The 18,998-nt window shown below is 39.3% G+C and overlaps 2 protein-coding genes across 3 annotated transcripts in view; both read left to right on the top strand.

Annotated features, from left to right (window-relative positions):
- The window catches only part of NELL1 (neural EGFL like 1), a 934,274-nt gene that overhangs the window by 623,958 nt on the left and 291,318 nt on the right, over nt 1-18,998 (top strand). The gene's annotated exons all lie outside the window — the stretch shown is intronic.
- LOC116476429 (isocitrate dehydrogenase [NAD] subunit gamma, mitochondrial) overlaps nt 1-18,998 on the top strand; it is a 161,589-nt gene that overhangs the window by 308 nt on the left and 142,283 nt on the right. Inside the window, 2 exon segments of the mRNA XM_058446840.1 lie at nt 1-478; nt 480-547. Of these exon segments, the coding sequence (XP_058302823.1) occupies nt 1-478; nt 480-547 (546 nt within the window).

Below are 18,998 nucleotides of genomic sequence, written 5' to 3'. Positions count from 1 at the left end.
CGTGTGTGTGCCTGTGGACTTTGAGGGAGTGTCAGTGACCTCCACCTCTGCCTCACATGAAGAAGAAATTCACAATGCCATCATGGCAGTTCGTTGAAACCGTGTGGCTTTGAAGAGTAGTATTAAAACTGACAACACCCTGCCACCATCATACAAATCTTTCAACAACATGTTGCACACCACCCTAGATCTCTGTGCCAACATCATTCATTTAAAAAATTTGCCAAATGTGGAGACCTGGCACAAGGACGTAGACATCCTAGTTGTTTGGAAAAACACAGAGGGTGAGTATAGCAATCTGGAGCATGAGAGTGTGAAAGGAGTGACAGAGAGCCTAAAGATCATGACTAAGGCCAAGTCTTTGCGCATTGCTGAATATGCCTTCCAGCTGGCCCAGAAGACGGGATGCAAAAAAGTGATGGCTGTGCACAAGGTCAACATCGTGAAACTGGGAGATGGTCTCTTCCTCCAGTGCTGTGGGGGAGGTGGCATCCCGCTATCCTCAGCTCACCTTAGAAGACATGATTGTGGAGAATGCCACAATGCAGTGAGTATCCCAGCCCCAACATTTTGATGTCATGGTAATGCTCAGTCTTTATGGCAATATTATCAACAGTGTCTGCACAGGTTTGATTGGTGGGGCAGGCCTTGTGCCTGGAGCCAACTATGTCTATATGTATGCAGTGTTTGAGACAGCTTCAAGGCAATCTGACAATTTAGTCAATACAAATCTGGTAAACCCTACTGCCATCCTGCTGGCAATTTGCATCATGCTGGATTACCTCAAACTCCACTCCTATGCCACCCACATTCATACTGCAGTCTTGGCATCTTTGGACAACAAAAGTATCCACACCACAGACCTTGGAGGCCAGGATACCACATTGGGCATCATTCAAAACATCATAGACCACATTCGAAATGTCAATTAATGGTTCTGTGCCTTGGAGGCTAAGCTATCCCTCAAAGTCCGTCCTGTCCTACTTGTTACCTCCACTCTCTCTGCTTTGAAAACCCTAGCCAGCTTAGCTACTGCAGACTCCAGAATAAACCAGCTTATGCTTTAATTCACAAGCAGGGCAGGGTGGGGGGCCTGCATGAACCAAAACTGATTTTTTTCCCATTAAATTGAAATGCCATAAAAATTGCTTGTTTAAATTAGCCAAACCTAAATGAATTGAGGACATTCTTATCTATTTTAATCCACAATTCTCCCTTCTCTATCATATTATATACTGAATAAATCAGAGCTGTTTGTGGAGTCCTGGGGCTTTCCCAGAACTTGGCACACTGATTTTATCTTGGCCATTAAAATTCAGCAAACCAGCCTGCAGAGAAGCCTGGCTTCTCTCTAGAGGTCGTTAATAGTTAATTAGTGCAATAAACTTTGCCTTAAAAATATACATTGTAACTTTTCTAATAAATAGGACAACATACAGCAGAGCTGGCATAGAATGCTTCCACTCCTTCCTAGATAGCCCATCTTTCCTATGGTCTTATTTATGACCTTTATGTTAGGAATTTTCTCCAGTGTTCTTTTTCACACATGAACATTTTTGGGCACTGCAGCTTTTCTGGAAAGGGGATTCTTGAATTCTTCCAGCTGGGCTCAAGAGTGTAGAGGTCAAAACCCCAGTTAACAGGCAGTAGGCCCACAACGTTTTGCGAAACAGAGAACTATCGATTGTAAACTCTTTGCGGAGTGTTTCACAGTCTTTTACGGTTTACTTTCAATCTTTCTTTCAAAGAAAGAATGTGTATATAAAACAAAACAAAAGAAAACAAAAAGCACTGAGCTAAATGTTTACTGTCATTTTATCCTATTTTATTTATAGTGTTTTTTAAAGTTATAGTTGGGAGACAAACAAACTAAAATAACTTTATTGGTGCTTGGAAATTGTTACTTAATTAGGAAATTAAAAACACAATGATTGTAAAAACTTACAGTACTTTTATCAGTAGGAAAGGCCTGTAGATAGAAATGAGACAGAGAAAAATAACGAATTCTACATTGTGGAAATGTGTGTCTTGCCTATTACCTTTGGATCTGTGCCTGGTTAATAGGTCCCAAGTTAAAGACACTTAGACCATAGAAAGTTTCTTACAGTTTCCAACAGGCTCTGCCTTAATCATATTACTTTGGTCTAACCTTCCCTAATTGGGCATAAAGTCGGGGCCAGGATTTGGACAACTGAAAGCTAGTTTGAGAGGATTTGGTCTGAAAGAAAGTGACTACCTGCAACCCTATCTAGAAGTCTTTCTTGAAGAATAAGGCAAACAGGGAAGAGTCTATGTATAAAATGACCCTGATAGTCACTTTATTGGCCATTAGACATGTCACTGTCCAGGGCCGCCACTAGCCCAAATGGTGCCCACCTCTGGGCTGATCTAGACCTGCACCAAAGGCATGTTTTTTTCAAGTGGAGCAAGGGGCGGATTACTAGCCCAAATGGTGCCCACCTCTGGGCTGATCTAGACCTGCACCAAAGGCATGTTTTTTTCAAGTGGAGCAAGGGGCGGATTTTAGCCAGATGGCCCCCTGCACCTCTAATGCCACGCTAACTGATATTACTTTAACCCATATTATCCACTCATACCACTCTTTTTTATGATGACAAGGATTTATTTATGGCACAATCAGCTTAACAACAGACAGTGGCCCAGTTGTTGGCTTCTATTTAGCAATGGGGGTTTATGATACACTCAGTTAAAATTTCTCTGTCTGCTGAAGATGGTCATTTTCAGAATCCCATTACAATTCTTGGACCAGACTGCTGCAGTGACACCTAGTGCACCATAGTAAAATTTTTTATTTCCACTGTTAGATGTTCTCACTTAGATACGAACATCTCTAGGGTAAGCCCCATGTGTTTTCTTTCCTTGTCCTTTGTAGTCTGTAACATAGTGGCTGGTACATAATACGTGGAATACATGTTTGTTGAATCAACCAAAATATGAATGTTATTGTTGATATTGCTACACTTTTTTATCTGTAAAGTGTGATAACTGTACCTGCCTTACAGGGTTGTTGGAAAGATTGAGAAAATTCACATAAAACCTATATTGTTGTGCCTGTAAGTGCTTAGTGTATTTTAGAAATTATTATATTCATTATTACACAGAATATACCATTCTAAAAGATAATTCTGAATAGAACTGAGTGAATTTTATTAATTCATTATAGATTTTTGGTTTGTGGCCAACTTTCAAATAGAAGAGCAAATCATATCTGCTGATTCATCAAGTCTCCTTATTCTAGCTCCTTTTTATTTCTTGAATCTGGCAACCCCTCGTTTTTTTCACCAACACCTTCTTCCTCATTAGCTTTTCTTATCATTGGTAACTTCCCAAGTTCCCTTACTGCAAGTATATCTTCCTAACTGATGTCTTGCCTGTAGTTTAGCCCTGTTCAATCTATTTTCACAATGCATCCAGCATGATCTTTCTGAAAGGCAAAGAGATCATGTCCCTTTCTTACTTAAAACCTTTATTCAAAGGCTTCATTTTGTCTGTAAAAGAAAGGCAATGGAGCATAGCATGAAAACCATCTAATGTTCTGGCCTCATCTTCCCTTCCTCAGGTTCACCATGTCTGTCCCCCCACCCTCATTCCAATATCAACGCAATGTGGCATTCCAATAAGAGTACGACAGAGTTTATTGTTAAAGGACCATCTATTCTCTCTAGATCAGGCCTTTGTACAGTCTTGGTTCCTTTCCTCTTCATTAGATGAATTTCTCCTCATGCTTCAGGACTCAACTTAATCATCACCTTTTTTGGGGAGTCTTATCTTTTTACCCCTCTTCCCATTTTTTGCTGAGATTGAGGGGGTAACTCTCAGTGTCCCCCACCATAGCTCTCTATATACACTATCTAGTATTTATTTCTCTGATTGTCATTACATGCCTTATCCCCACCATCCCTCATTAACCTTACTGTACAATGCATCCCTTGGCAATAGGAGTGACAGTCATTCATCACTATAGCATCAGAACTTAGGATAGGGACAGGCTCTTATGTTCATTCTCACTCTAAAGAAAAGAAAAGAAGGAAGGAAGGAAAGAAATAAGGGAAGGAAAGAAGGAAGGAAGGAAAGAAAGAAGGGAAGGAAGTAAAGAAAGGGAAGGAAGGAAGAAAGAAAGGAAAGAAGGAAATAAGGAAGGGAGAAGGAAAAAAGGGAAGGAAAGAGGAAGGAAGGAAGAGAAGGAAGGAAAGGAAGGAAGGGCTTACTCCGAATGGCTTAGGAGTGGAGAACTGGAAGAGCTAATCTATTGCAAAATGCTCTTGTCTGACTTCAGTCTATGAACCTATCTTACAAAATTACTCCTCTCTAAAGAAGACTAAAGCCCTCAAGTCAGTAAAACAGTTGGTTGGCAGGCTGCCTCTGTTTCCTGAGAAAATGTCTGTACTGCATTTGTTAGATAAATTTCATCTTAGCCTTTATCAGTTTACCCTGCTTTGTTTACAATTCTGGTGTTATAAAAAGTAGCATCAACAAGTTGTCTGATTTTTCTCTAAATTACTCCTTCTCTTTACAGATTTGTTTTGGTTACTGGTCTTACAAATTACTCAGTCATTCAGATTTCATAGCTGACTGACATTCATCCCAACCCTGCCACACAGGAGCAGTGTGACATTCGATAAGTTGCTTAACCTCTCCGATCTCTAGTTGTTTATCTGTGCAATAAAGGTAAATGTGTACCTTCATGGGATTGTTGTCAAAATTAAGTAAGATTGTTTTGGTTGTCTATTGCTGTAAAACAAACTACCCAAACCTTAGTGAGTTAAAATGACCAGCGATTATTTGTCATGATTATGTAGATTAGCCGGGGGGTGGGGGGGTTCTTCTTATCAGCAGTAGGATGGCTAAGAGCTCCAGAATCACCTCATTCACATGGCTGGCAGTTGCTACTAATGATTGTCAGTTAGGGGGCCTCCATTTTTCTCCACCTGGTTGTCGTATGTGGTATTTTAATCTCCTCACAGCACGGCACCTGGGTTCTAAGAAGGACTGTTCTAAGAAGCAAAGACCAAGGCTGTAGACCTCTTAAGGCTCAGCCATGAAAGTTGCTTAATACCCTTTCTACTTATTCCATTGATCAAATTAGACAATAATAGGGTAGACCAGATTTAAGAATAGGGGGAATAAATTCTGACTCTTGAAGAGAGAATGACAAGGTCACATTACAAAGGGGACATGGGTGAGGAGCACTATTATGTGACCATTTTTGGAAATGTGCTCTACTACCATGAAAATGTATTTAAAACTCCTGGGCAAGATGGCCCAATAAAAACAGCTCCAATGTGTGGTTCCCAGCAAGATCAATGCAGATGGTGGGTGATTTCTGCATTTCCAACTAAGGTACCTGACTCACCTCATTGGGACCGGTTAGACAGTGGGTGCAGCCCACGGAGGGTGAGCCAAAGCAGGGTGGGGTGTTGCCTCACCTGGGAAGTGCAAGGGGTCAGGGAACTCCCTCCCCTAGCCAAGGGAAGCCATGAGGGACTGTGCCGTGAGGAACAGTGCATTGTGGCCCAGATAGTATGCTTTTCGCATGGTCTTCACAACTTGCAGACCAGGAGATTCCCTTGGGTGCCTATACTACCAGGGCCCTGGGTTTCAACCACAAAACTGGGCGGCAGTTTGGGCAGACAGCGAGATAACTGAAGCAGTTTTTTTTCATACTCCAGTGGCACCTGGAATGCCAACAAGACAGAACCATTCACTCCCCTGGAAAAGGGGCTGAAGCCAGGGAGCCAGGTGGTCTAGCTCATTGGATTCCACCCCCAAGGAGCCCAACAAGCTAAGATCCACTGGCTTGAAATTCTCACAGCCAGCACAGCAGTCTGAAGTCAACCTGGTAGGCTTAAGTTTGGTGGAAGGAGGGGCGTCCGCCATTACTGAGGCTTGAGTAGGCAGTTTTCCCCTCACAGTATAAACAAAGCTTCCAGGAAGTTCAAACAGGGTGGAGCCAACCACAGCTCCGAAAAGCCACTTAGCCAGACTGCCTCTCTAGATTCCTCCTCTCTGGGAATAGCATCTCTAAAAGAAAGGAAGCCGCCCCAGTCAGGGGCTTATAGATAAAATTCCCATCTCCCTCGGACAGAGCACCTGGGGGAAGGGGCATCTGTGGGTGCAGCTTAAGCAGATTTAAATATTCCTGGCTGGGCGCGGTGGCTGACGCCTGTAATCCCAACACTTTGGGAGGCTGAGATGGGTGGATCACGAGGTCAGGAGATCGAGACCATCCTGGCTAACATGGTGAAACCCTGTCTGTACTAAAAATACAAAAAATTAGCCCGGCGTGGTGGCCGGCACCTGTAGTCCCAGCTACTCGGGAGGCTTAGGCAGGAGAATGGCGTGAATCCAGGAGGTGGAGCTTGCAGTGAGCCGAGATTGCACCACTGCACACCAGCCAGGGCGACAGAGCGAGATGCTATCTCAAAATAAATAAATAAATAAATAAATAAATAAATAAATAAATAAATAAATATTCCTTCCTGCTGGCTGTGAAGAGAGCAGTGGTTCTCCCAGCACAGTTCTCGACCTCTGCTAAGGGACAGACTGCCTTCTCAAGTGGGTCCCTGACCCCTGTGCCTCCTGACTGGGAGGAGTGGTTGAGAGACACCTCATACAGGAAAGCTCTGGCTGGCATATGGCAGGTGCCCCTCTGGGACAAAGCTTCCAGAGGAAGGAACAGGCAGCAATCTTTGCTATTCTGCAGCCTCTGCTGGTGATATCCAGGGAAAGAGGGTCTGGAGTGGACCTCCAGCAAAATCCAGCAGACCTGCAGCAGAGGGGCCTGACTGTTACAAGGAAAACTAACAACCAGAAAGGAATAGCATCAACATCAACCAAAAGGACATCCACACAGAAACCCCATCCAAAGATCACCAACATCAAAGACCAAAGGTAGATAAATCCATGAAGATGAGGAAAAACCAGTGCAAAAAGGCTGAAAATTCCAAAAACGAGAATGTCTCTTCTCCCCCAAAGCATCACAGCTCCTCTCCAGTAAGGGAACGAAACTGGACAGAGAATGAGTTTGATGAATTGACAGAAGTATTCTTCAGAAGGTGGGTAATAGCGAACTCCTCTGAGCTAAAGGAGCATGTTCTAACCCAATGCAAGGAAGCTAAGAACCTTGAAAAATGGCTAGAGGAATTGCTAACTAGAATAACCAGTTTAGAGAACAACATAAATGACCTGATGGAGCTGAAGAATATAGCAGGAGAACTTTGTGAAACATACACAAGTATCAATAACTGAATCGATCAAGTGGAAGACAGGATATCATCATTAATGATATAATGAAATTAAGGCAGAAATAAATAAGTTTTTTGAAACCAATGAGAACAAAGACACAATGTACCAGAATCTCTGAGACACAGCTAAAGCGGTGTTTAGAGGGAAAATTATAGCACTAAATGCCCACAGAAGAAAGCAGAATAGACCAATAACAAGTTCTGAAATTGAGGCAGTAATTAATAGACTACCAGCCATAAAAAGCCCAGGACCAGATAGATTCACAGCCCAATTCTACCAGAGGGACAAAGAGTAGCTAGTACCATTCCTTCTGAAACTTTTCCAAACAATAGAAAAATAGGAACTCCTCCCTAACTCATTTTATGGGGCCAGCATCATCCTGATACCAAAACCTGGCAGAGATACAACAACAACAAAAAAAGAAAATTTCATGCCAATATCCCTGATGAACATCAATGCAAAAATCCTCCATAAAATACTGGCAAACCAAATCCAGCAGCACATCAAAAAGTTTATCCACCACGATCAAGTCAGCTTCATCCCTGGGATGCAAGCCTAGTTCAACATACACAAATCAAAAAACGTAATCCGTCAGATAAACAGAACCAATGGCAAAAACCACATGATTATCTCAATAGATGCAGAAAAGGCCTTTGACAAAATTCAACAACTCTTCATGCTAAAAACTCTCAATAAACTAGGTATTGATGGAGCGTGTCTCAAAATAATAAGAGCTATTTATGACAAACCCACAGCCAATATCACACTGAATGGGTAAAAGCTGGAAGCATTCCCTTTGAAAACTAGCACAAGACAAGGATGTCCTCTCTCAACATTCCTATTCAACACAGTATTGGAAGTTCTGGCCAGGGCAACGAGGCAAGAGAAAGAAATAAAGCATATTCAAATAGGAAGAGAGGAAGTCAAATTGTCCTGTTTGCAGATGACATGATTGTATATTTAGAAAACCCCATCCTCTCAGCCCAAAATCTCCTTAACCTGATAAGCAGCTTCAGCAAAGTCTCAGGATACAAAATCAATGTGCAAAAATCATAAGCATTACTATACACCAATAATAGACAGAGCAAAATCATGAGTCAACTCCTACTCACAATTGCTACCAAGAGAATAAAATACCTAGGAATACAACTTATGAGGGATGTGAAGAACTTCTTCAAGGAGAGCTACCAACCACTGCTCAAAGAAACAAGAGAGGACAAAACAAATGCAAAATATTCCATGCTCATGGATAGGAAGAATCAATATTGTGAAAATGGCCATACTGCCCAAAGTAATTTATAGATTCAATGCTCTCCCCATCAAGCTACCATTGACTTTCTTCACAGAATTAGAAAAAACTACTTTAAATTTTATATGGAACCAAAAAGGAGCCCACATAGACAAGAAAATCCTAAGCAAAAAGAACAAAGCTGGAGGCATCATGCTAACTGGCTTGAAACTATACTGAAAGCCTACAGTAACCAAAACAGCACAGTACTGATACCAAAACAGACATATAGACCAATGGAACAGAACAGAAGCCTCAGAAATAATGCCACACATCTACAACCATCTGATCTTTGACAAACCTGACATAAGCCATGGGGAAAGGATTCCCTATTTAATAAATGCTACTGGGAAAACTGGCTAGCCACATGCAGAAAACTGCAACTGGACCCCTTCCTTACACCTTATACAAAAATTAACTCAAGATGGATTAAAGGCTTAAATATAAGACCTAAAACCATAAAAATCCTAGAAGAAAACCTAGGCAATACCATTCAGGACATAGGCATGGGCAAAGACTTCATGACTCAAACACCAAAAGCAATGGCAGCAAAAGCCCAAATAGACAAATGGGATCTAAATAAACTAAAGAGCTTCTGCACAGCATAAGAAACTATCATCATGGTGAACAAGCAGCCTACAGAATGGGAGAAAATTTTTGCAATCTATCCATCTGACAAAGGGCTAATATCCAGAATCTACAAGGAACTTAAATACATTTACAAGAAAAAAAACAAACAACAAAAAACCCCATCAAAAAGTGGATGAAGGATATCAATAGACACTTCTCAAAAGAAGACATTTATGCAGCCAACAAACATATGAAAAAAAACTCATCATCACTGGTCATTAGAGAAATGCAAATCAAGACCACAATGAGATACTATCTCATGCCAGTTACAGTGACGATCATTAAAAAGTCAGCAAACAAGAGATGCTGGAGAGGATGTGGAGAAATAGGAATGCTTTTATACTGCTGTTGCGAGTGTAAATTAGTTCAACCATTGTGGAAGACAGTGTGGCAATTCCTCAAGGATCTAGAACCAGAAATACCATTTGACCCAGCAATGCCATTACTGGGTATATACTTAAAGGTTTATAAATCATTCTACTATAAAGACACATGCACATGTATGTTTACTGCAGCACTGTTCACAATAGCAAAGACTTGGAACCAACACAATTGTGCATCAGTGATAGACTGGGTAAAGAAAATGTGGCACATATACACCATGGAATGCTATGCAGTTATAAAAAAGGATGGGTTCATGTCCTTTGCTGGGACATGCATAATGCTGGAAACCATCATTCCCAGCAAACTAACACAAGACCAGAAAACCAAACACCACATGTTCTCACTCATAATTGGAAGTTGAACAATGAAAACACATGGAAACAGGGAGGGCAACATCATACATTGAGACCTCTTGGAGAGTGGGGGACTAGGGGAGGGATAGCAATAGGAGAAATAACTAATGTAGATGACGAGTTGATGAGTGCAGCAATCCACCATTCCATGTGTATACTTATGTAACAAACTGGCATGTTCTGCACCTGTATCCCAGCACTTAAAGTATAATTAAAAAATAATAAAGTATATAAAAATGGCAAAAAACACTGTTAATACAGTGTCAGTCACATGGGCATTGCTTAATCAATGGCAACTGTTATCAGTCTTGACTGTTTCCCTCTTACATCTTCTTTAGCTTCACTAGCTGCCCCTTCTGTCCCGATAGTGTACCCTTTGTTGGTTCCCTTCATTCCTCTAGTTTATTTTGTGCTTATACCATCTCAAGGACTATTTAAAAAGTTGTTGAACTAGTCTCAAATTTGAACTTCTTTATTTCACATTTTGTCTTGTATTAATTGGACATCTACTTGAGTTTAGCCTTAATAAATCATATGTACTTTGAGAGTAGGAAACATATTCAATCAACATTCTGGACCTTGTATTACCCAGCACAGTGCCTTATATATGGTTGATACAATCTGGTAATTAATTACATGGCAAATTGGATTGAAGATAATAGTGATTATAGTTATGCATTATTGAGTTTATGATGTCATATGTTGTTCTACATGCTTTGTATTTATTTATTTTCGTATCGACCTAATCTGATCATTATTATTGTAATCCTGATTTTATGGTTGAGAAAAACTGAGGAACAAAGGTGTTAAGAAATTTACCTGAGGTCACACAACTAACAGGAGTTGAGGCCACCTTGAAAAGTCAAGGGGTTTGGCTCTAGAACCCAAGTATTTAAATGGTCATGAGTGTTTGTACATTGTGAATTTTCACACATTTATGTGAAAGTGGACTAGGTTTCAGCGACAGATCAATATCTCCTTTTGAAAAAAATACTATAGACTCACAGAATTTAAGAAATGTAAAGAGAGCTCAGTTCTGCAAAAGCTAAAGCCCAAGAAGGCAAAGTCAGTTGCTTCAATCTCACAACTACTACATAGCTGAGACAGAATGGGAATCAACATCTTCTGATTTCAGATGAAGTTCTTGTTCTGTTATTCCACAGCTGTCTCCTGATGTGACCTGTAGGGAATGCCATTTCTGACTTTTAAAAATACTTACCGTATGTCAGGTATGGTTTTAATTGGTTTACAAATATTAATAAATTTAATTCTCACATTCACCCATTATGTTGATAAAGAACCTGAAGCACAGACCAGCTCACTGACTTGCTCAAGGTCAATTACAGATAGTAAGTAGGAAACCAGGATTAAAACCAAGCCCAGGGCACCGGAGTCTAACCATACTACTAAAGCTGTCTCTCAAAATGTCAGATTAACTAGATATTTGTGAACGAAAAAGGGAGACTATCCAGACAAATGAGATCATTTGGTACCAGAACCAAGCATCAAGTATTGAAGACAGATGACATTTCGAGAATGGTAAATCAAATAGTCAACTTATTTCCTTAGAGTAATGACAGACAAAAAGAAAGAACACTTAAAACAGGAATGATGTGCTATTGAAACAAAAGAATTACTAAAATAATGATATGGAGTAGACACAAAGAATTTTGCAAGTAAGAAGAGGATTTTTAAGAAACGAAGCCAGTTCTGGGTCATTACAGCAGTTGCGAAAAGGTGACATCACTAAAGGCTTAGTTGGGAATATGCATAATATCTGCAGAAAGCTGATTAAAGAGCTAGACATTTTTTGAAGGGAGGCACTTGGTCCTTGGAGTTTCCCTGACAACTTGCATAACATTGGAACTCAGTGTGGTAAATTGTTCTTCACATCAAAATGAATTTGCTTACACTGATATGGGAAGCTACATATTCTACATTTGTGATTGCTCCAGGAAATGCAAGGAAAAGAGAAAAGAGACATATTTGAAGTGGAAAAAAATGGCTCAACTTCACAAAGGCAGTTAAAAAAATTGGAATGTCTTGTTACCAAATTTGCAAATACTTAAAAACCAACTCAGCCTGAGTAAAAACAGTCTACTGATGAACACTCTCATACGGGCTCTGATCAGTTTAAGCATCTGGTTTGCTACAGTTAATGCCAAATTTAGTGTATACACAATAGATGTAAATGAATAAATGTTGCCACAAAAGAGAAAGAAAATATTGTATATGTCTAAATACAACGTTACTACTTTTTTCCTTTTTATCCCTCAAAAAAAGGAAATGCCTTAAATTCAAATCCTTATAAATGTTCTCATAATACCAGGTATCCTCCCAGTTCTGTTATTTTGAACACAAGAAACTATTTTGGGGAGAAAAAACGGCATTAACTATGCTGGCTTATGATTTTAATTGAAATTATCTGGAGAATAAATTTTAAAAATAGGCCAAAAAACCCCCCTCAACAAATAATTAGTTATTATTCCTGGGAGCATAGTCTCACAATTGCAAATATTGAATGTCATTATTTAATTAGCTTGATTGTGATGATAATTCTGCATTTTATATAAACATATATATCTCTAATCATCAAGTTGTATACTTTAAATATATGGAATTTAAAATTATCAATTATACTTCAGTAAATCTTGAAAAAATACAAATGTAAATACTGATAACCATACAAAACACTTAATAACACAGTTCAGTGTTTGGTTACATTGTAGAGATCACAGATACAGACCTATTAGACAAATGTGGAAAGAAGAAGCGCTGATACTATGCAGTTGGATTCATGTGACTTTGCTGGAAAAGGCATCAAATACAGATTCAAAAAGTGCTTTATCTCAAACAATTTAGACAGATGGAATGCTGATGAATTTGGAAAATTTGAGAGAACTTGAAAAGTGGCTCTGGGTTGGGGAAATCCTTTTTAGATCAAGATTCACAGAAAGAAATTGAATAAAATTATTTAATGTTTTTATAGTAAAGATAATATTTCTATACTAATATATAATATAGTCCATGAAATGATATACTTAATATAGCTATGCCTAATAACTGAACCCATAAATCAAATATTATACAAAGATATTTATTTAATATATTCCTTAAAGTTATTCAAGTTGGTCTAGAATTTTTTTTTCATTCTTTAGATGTTGTTGTTAATTTAAAAAAAATAATTATTTTAATTATACTTGGGATTTATTTCTATGTAGGCATTTACATTGCCTCCTATCTGCAGCATTCTGTGGGAAAAGGGATCAAAGGAGAGTTCGAAGTTATTGCGAATAAATCTATAATAGCAAAGGAAGAAGCCAGGGTTTCTGGACATATCGATAGTATTATGGAAAGAAATGCAAAGGAATTTAAGACAAGATAGGCTACATTCAGGGTGATATGGTCATTGACAAGGCATTTCAAATGAAATTCTATTTAATTACTTAAGGCTGGTACTGGAGCACACCTATGGTACTTCATCTAGTTTTGATATTTTAAATTTATAAAACATGTAATTTCTGTTGAAGGTGTACAGTGTCACTTTATGATAAGCTTCAGAAAAAGATGTTGAAAAACCTCATGATTAAATGAACTGTTTTCTCCAAGGTAAGAAAAGCCTCTGGATTCATCCTTTTCCAGTATGCAGGTTGTGATAGAATTAAGTTATTTTGATCTGTTTTATTCTTACCAGCAGCAAGATCTGTGTATACTCAGTAACCTCATCCATTCATTCTTTGACTCCTTTACTTGTCTCTCAATGTTCTTTGTCTTCCTTTGAATACTTGCTTTGAGCCATAAACTGTGCAAGCACTGAGATTGCAGCTCTGAGAATTGATGTGCTTTTTCTCAAGGAGCCCACGGGGCTGAGAGAACCAACAATAATCAGGCAATTATAATGGAGCATAATAAGTATTGTAATGGAGGTATAAGCAGGATCTCTGAGAGGACAGAGGTGGGCAAGGGAAATCATAGTAACCTCTCCAGAGTAACTCCTCTCTCAGATGAGCCTTGACAAAGTTTAGGATGAGGGAGAGAAGGAGGGAGGGAGTAGAGAAAGAGAAAGAGAGAGGAGACGAGGGCAAAATAGGGCTGAGAGGGCTGCCATCACCTGCCCATTACTTGACGTGCAAACCTTTTACTTTTTCCCCCATCATTTTTTTTTATTTTGTACACTATAGTTATTGTTGAACTCATTTTACCCAAAAAAGTCTGCCCTGATTATGTTTTTAATCTATATGGAAAGATTTTCAAGATTTAAGGTGAACAGCTGATTTTTCTATGAAATGTTTTTGTTTCAATGATACTCTTTACATTGATTAATTAACCTGATTCAAAATCTCCCTGTGGTTGGCTCTAATTCTTGTGATTAGGATTTATTATTTTCCTTAAGCTAGTTCTCAGCACCATCAATAGCTCTTCAAACCTTTTCTATTCTTTGTCATGTTTCTATCTCAATGTCAGTTTCTCTGAGCTCGTGTTTTATCAATTTGTTATTTTCAGTTCACTTCTTATCTATTTCTTCTCTTCTCAGATGTCTCCTTAGTAGTGAAATGGATCTCATCTTCCCTTCTTTGGTGCTCAGCTCCAGAGTGAGCTCACCTCTCTGATATTGTTTTGATCTCTTATTCTTTCTGGAAGTAGTAGGTCTGAGAATTGATGTGCTTTCTTTCAAGGAGCCCGCAGGAGTTTCTGCTGAAATCTTATCCATCACCCTCCTTAGTCAGCCTCCCTAGAGCAGGTGGCATAATCTGCTCTTGCTGAGAGCTCTGAGAAGCCACCAATAGGCCAATTTCTGCCCAGGGTCTATGGTAATTCCCATTACCACTTTTCTGCAGTGGTAGCAGGATGTATTCCATCTGGACCATTCGGTGCCATCAGGAAATGGCCAAAACATTCGCATGCCCCTCAGGTTCAAGTAAATAAACAGCAGCGGCAGCAGCAACAACAACATTTCCAGTGAGAATGACCCTGTCACTCTTCTACCTGATACTTTCCTCATCTTTTCCCAAGAAATTACCTTTCCCCCCGAAAAAGATCATCTGCTCTCCATCTTCTCTCTCCTGTGAGGCTATTTTGTATTTGTCTAGAGCACTCCAGAAGTGGGCAACTGAAGGTATTAGCATTACTTGACCATGGTTATAGTTTTTATCCAGATTGGCAGATGCTTTTTACAGTCTCTGGCTGGATTTCATTGGAAAAAGCTTAAAGTTCACAGGAGGAGGAAAGTACTTCTCTCCCAGGATCCCCACTGAGTTGATAATAGTCTATGGGAAGTCATCTATCTAAACAGAAATAAATATGCCTTGGGATGCCAGGAGACTATTTTCAGTTTTATTAAGCTATTTTCAGCTTTATTAAGAAATCTGTGTTTAATTTTTGCAGCATTTTCAGTCCTGTTCATTTAGCTTTTCTCTGTGTGTGGATCAATTGGAACACTTGATGAGAATGCAGATGTTGCATTCTGCTCCTTCCAGGATCACAGTACTTTTGGAGGAGAGTAAAGAACCTGGAACACCTTCAACACCAGCCAGAAACTTGTACTTAATTGACTTTTCATGGGAAAAAGTAGTCCTGATTAGATATTGCCTGTGTATGGGTCCTGGGAAATTTCAACATTTTATTGTCTTGTGTGTGTGTGTTTATTTTTTGGACCCATATAAATTGGTAGATTGGTCACCTGTAATAAGTTAGACACTGTTTTAGGTCAGGGTGAGCAATCTGTGCATATGCAAAGGGTCAGATAGTAAACATTTTAGACACTGTAGACCTTATGATCTTCATTGCAACTATTTAACTTTGACATCTGAAAGCAATAGGAGCCATAGATAATATGTAGACTAATAAGTGGCTGTCCTCTAAGAAGATTTTATTTATGGACATTGTAATTTATATTTTGAATACTTTTATATAACGTAATATTTTCTTTAATTTGTTTTTCAACTATACAAATATATGAGCCATTGTTTGCTCCCATGCTGTACTAAATAAGCCTGCAGGTCATAATTTCTGAACCTCTGCTCTAGGCAAAGCAGCTTAAGTAATAAACAGTACGAAACCCTGACCTCTTGTGACTTTCATAGGGAATTTAGACAATGAGCATGTAAACATACAAATAACGAATATTATTTCAAATTCTAAGTGCTAGGTATAAAGGAAAACAAAACAAAACAAAACAGCTGCTGTGACTGAAAACCCCTGGTGGTCAGAGGACTGAGGGCATGGGCTGCATTAGCTGCTTAGAGAAGACTTCACTAAGATAGCATCTGAGGTGTTCTCTGAATGATGCCAGGGAGACAAGTGAATGTTGAAGGAACAGCAAAGGCAAAGCTGTGAGTCAGGGATGAGTTCAGGATGTTTAAAGAAGCAAGAATACTTTTCTGGGTTGAGAGAATATTACAGAGGAGAAGGAGGAGGGTAACGAAATGAAAAAGGAAGGCAGGAACAAGTGAGGTAGGACCCGGAGGCCAGAAGAAGGGCTTTAGGTTTATTCACATTTCTGGGCTAGGTCATGGTTTTTTTTATAAGCTGAAGAGTGATGAGAAGTGGTTTATACCTTTAGACAGATCACTTTGACTGCTGTGTAGATGAGGGACCATCATTGGAAAATGAGAGTAGAGGTTAGGAGGAGGGCAGTCAGGAGGCTATAGTGGGCTCTAACAGTTCAAAATAGAGGCTTTTCCATTTGCTCTTCTTCTAGCACTTTTCTCATGTGTGAATCTGGTAGAAGCTTGGGGGAAGGTGAGAAATAATGACACAATGCAGTTCAGGTAGGACTACTGAATGAGATTTGCACCAATAACATTTTCAAATTAACTCCATATTATTTCTTTTTTTTATTATTATACTTTAAGTTCTAGGTTACATGTGCACAATGTGCAGGTTTGTTACATATGTATACATGTGCCATGTTGGTGTGCTGCACCCATTAACTCGTCTTTACATTGGGTATATCTCCTAATGCTATCCCTCCTCCCTCCCCCCACCCCACAACAGGCCCCGATGTGTGCTCTTCCCCATCCTGTGTCCAAGTGTTCTCATTGTTCAATTCCCACCTATCAGTGAGAACATACGGTGTTTGGTTTTCTGTCCTTGTGATAGTTTGCTGAGAATGATGGTTTCCAGCTTCATCCATCTGCCTATAAAGAACATGAACTCATCTTTTTTATGGCTGCATAGTATTCCATAGTGTATATGTGCCACATTTTCTTAATGCAGTCTTGTCATTGATGGACATTTGGGTTGGTTCCAAGTCTTTGCTATTGTGAATAGTGCCGCAATAAACATACGTGTGCATGTGTCTTTATGGCAGCATGATTTATAATCCTTTGGGTATATACCCAGTAATGAGATGGCTGGGTCAAATAGTATTTCCAGTTCTAGATCCTCGAGGAATTGCCACACTGTCTTCCACAATGGTTGAACTAGTTTATAGTCCCACAAACAGTGTAAAAGTGTTCCTATTTCTCCACATCCTCTCCAGCTCCTGTTGTTTCGGACTTTTTAATGATCACCATCCTAACTGGTGTGAGATGGTATCTCATTGTGGTTTTGATTTGCATTTCTCTGATGCCCAGTGATGAGCATTTTTTCATGTGTCTGTTGGCTGCATAAATGTCTTCTTTTGAGAAGTGTCTGTTCATATCCTTTGCCCACTTTTTGATGGGGTTATTTGATTTTTTCTTATAAATTTAAGTTCTTTGTAGATTCTGGATATTATTCCTTTGTCAGATGGGTAGATTGTAAAAATTTTCTCTCATTCTGTAGGTTGCCTGTTCACTCTGATGGTAGTTTCTTTAGTTTAATTAGATCCCATTTGTCAATTTTGGCATTTGTACAAAAGCCAACAAAAGGCAACAAAACTCCATATTATTTCTAATGCTCACAATGATAGCTAAGGATTTGGGGGATATTTACTAAATGTAGCATTATTTCATTTAATCCTCACAGCAATTCCGTAAGGCAGGTATCATTATTTACTCCATCGATGAAGAAATTGAGATACTAATAGGCTCCGCAGTGGGTGAAGATATCTCAAAACTGGCAAGTGGCAGAAGCAGTATAGGTTCCATTCTTGGCTCTTAAGCCCATGATCTGTTCACTTGCTCATCTTCTCCTCTATTTTATTTATCTACTGCTACGTATAAAACCAACTCAAAGTGTTGAGGCTTTAAACAACAAAAATTTATGATTTCTCATGATTCGTGGGTTGACTGGGCTCAGCTGGGTGGTTCTTCTGTTCCATATGTTGTTGACTGGAATTATATGTGAGGTTACAGTCAGATAGAAGCCCATCACAGCCTGAGACTTCCCAGATGGCTTCACTGTCATGGCTAGTAGTTGGTGCTAGTTGGCTGAGGTGTCTCTGTTTTCCTCCATGTGACTTCTAAGCCACCATTATGTTAGACAGAATTTCTTACTGAATGATAGATGGATCCTAACAAGGAAGCTTCCGGAAAACCATGTTCCAATGTGCAAATGGTTATCAAGCTCTGCATGAATTACATTTGATGATGTTATTACCTCAGAGTAATTCATATGGCCAATTACAAAATTAAACTTGAAAAACTATCTACATGAAAGGTGGGCTCATTTATGGAACCAAACCATACCTATGATATTATTATTTTGGCTTCTGCCTTTAGATAGAAATTTAGGGGAACGGTTTCCTCTTTTGTAGAATATCAGGGCCCTCTTCTCAGTAATTAAAGATAGACTAAGGCACCAGATATTTATTAATTCATGTGTTGATTAGACATTTGTTGGTTTTTTCCTGTAAGTGAAACACTGCTCTAGGTTCTGTGGGAGAAAATAAAAAGGAGAATGGGGGTTAGGCACAGTGATTCATGCCTGTGATCCGAGCATTTTGGAAGACTTAGGTGGGAGGATCACTTGAAGTGAGGAGTTTGAGATCAGCCTGGGCAGTACAGTGAAACCCTATCTCTACAAAAAAATTCAAAAAAAATGAGCCAGGCATGGCAGCACATGCCTGTGGTCCTAGGAACTCAAGAAAGTGAGGCAGGAGGATCACTGGAGCCCTGCTGCTTGAGAATAGAGCAAGCCATGATGATGCTGCT

The sequence above is a fragment of the Hylobates moloch genome, unplaced genomic scaffold, assembly GCF_009828535.3.
Source record: "Hylobates moloch isolate HMO894 unplaced genomic scaffold, HMol_V3 SCAFFOLD_11, whole genome shotgun sequence".
In the NCBI taxonomy this organism is placed as follows: domain Eukaryota; kingdom Metazoa; phylum Chordata; class Mammalia; order Primates; family Hylobatidae; genus Hylobates; species Hylobates moloch.
Note: the sequence above shows the minus strand (reverse complement) of the source record. Positions and strands in the feature narration are given on the sequence as shown.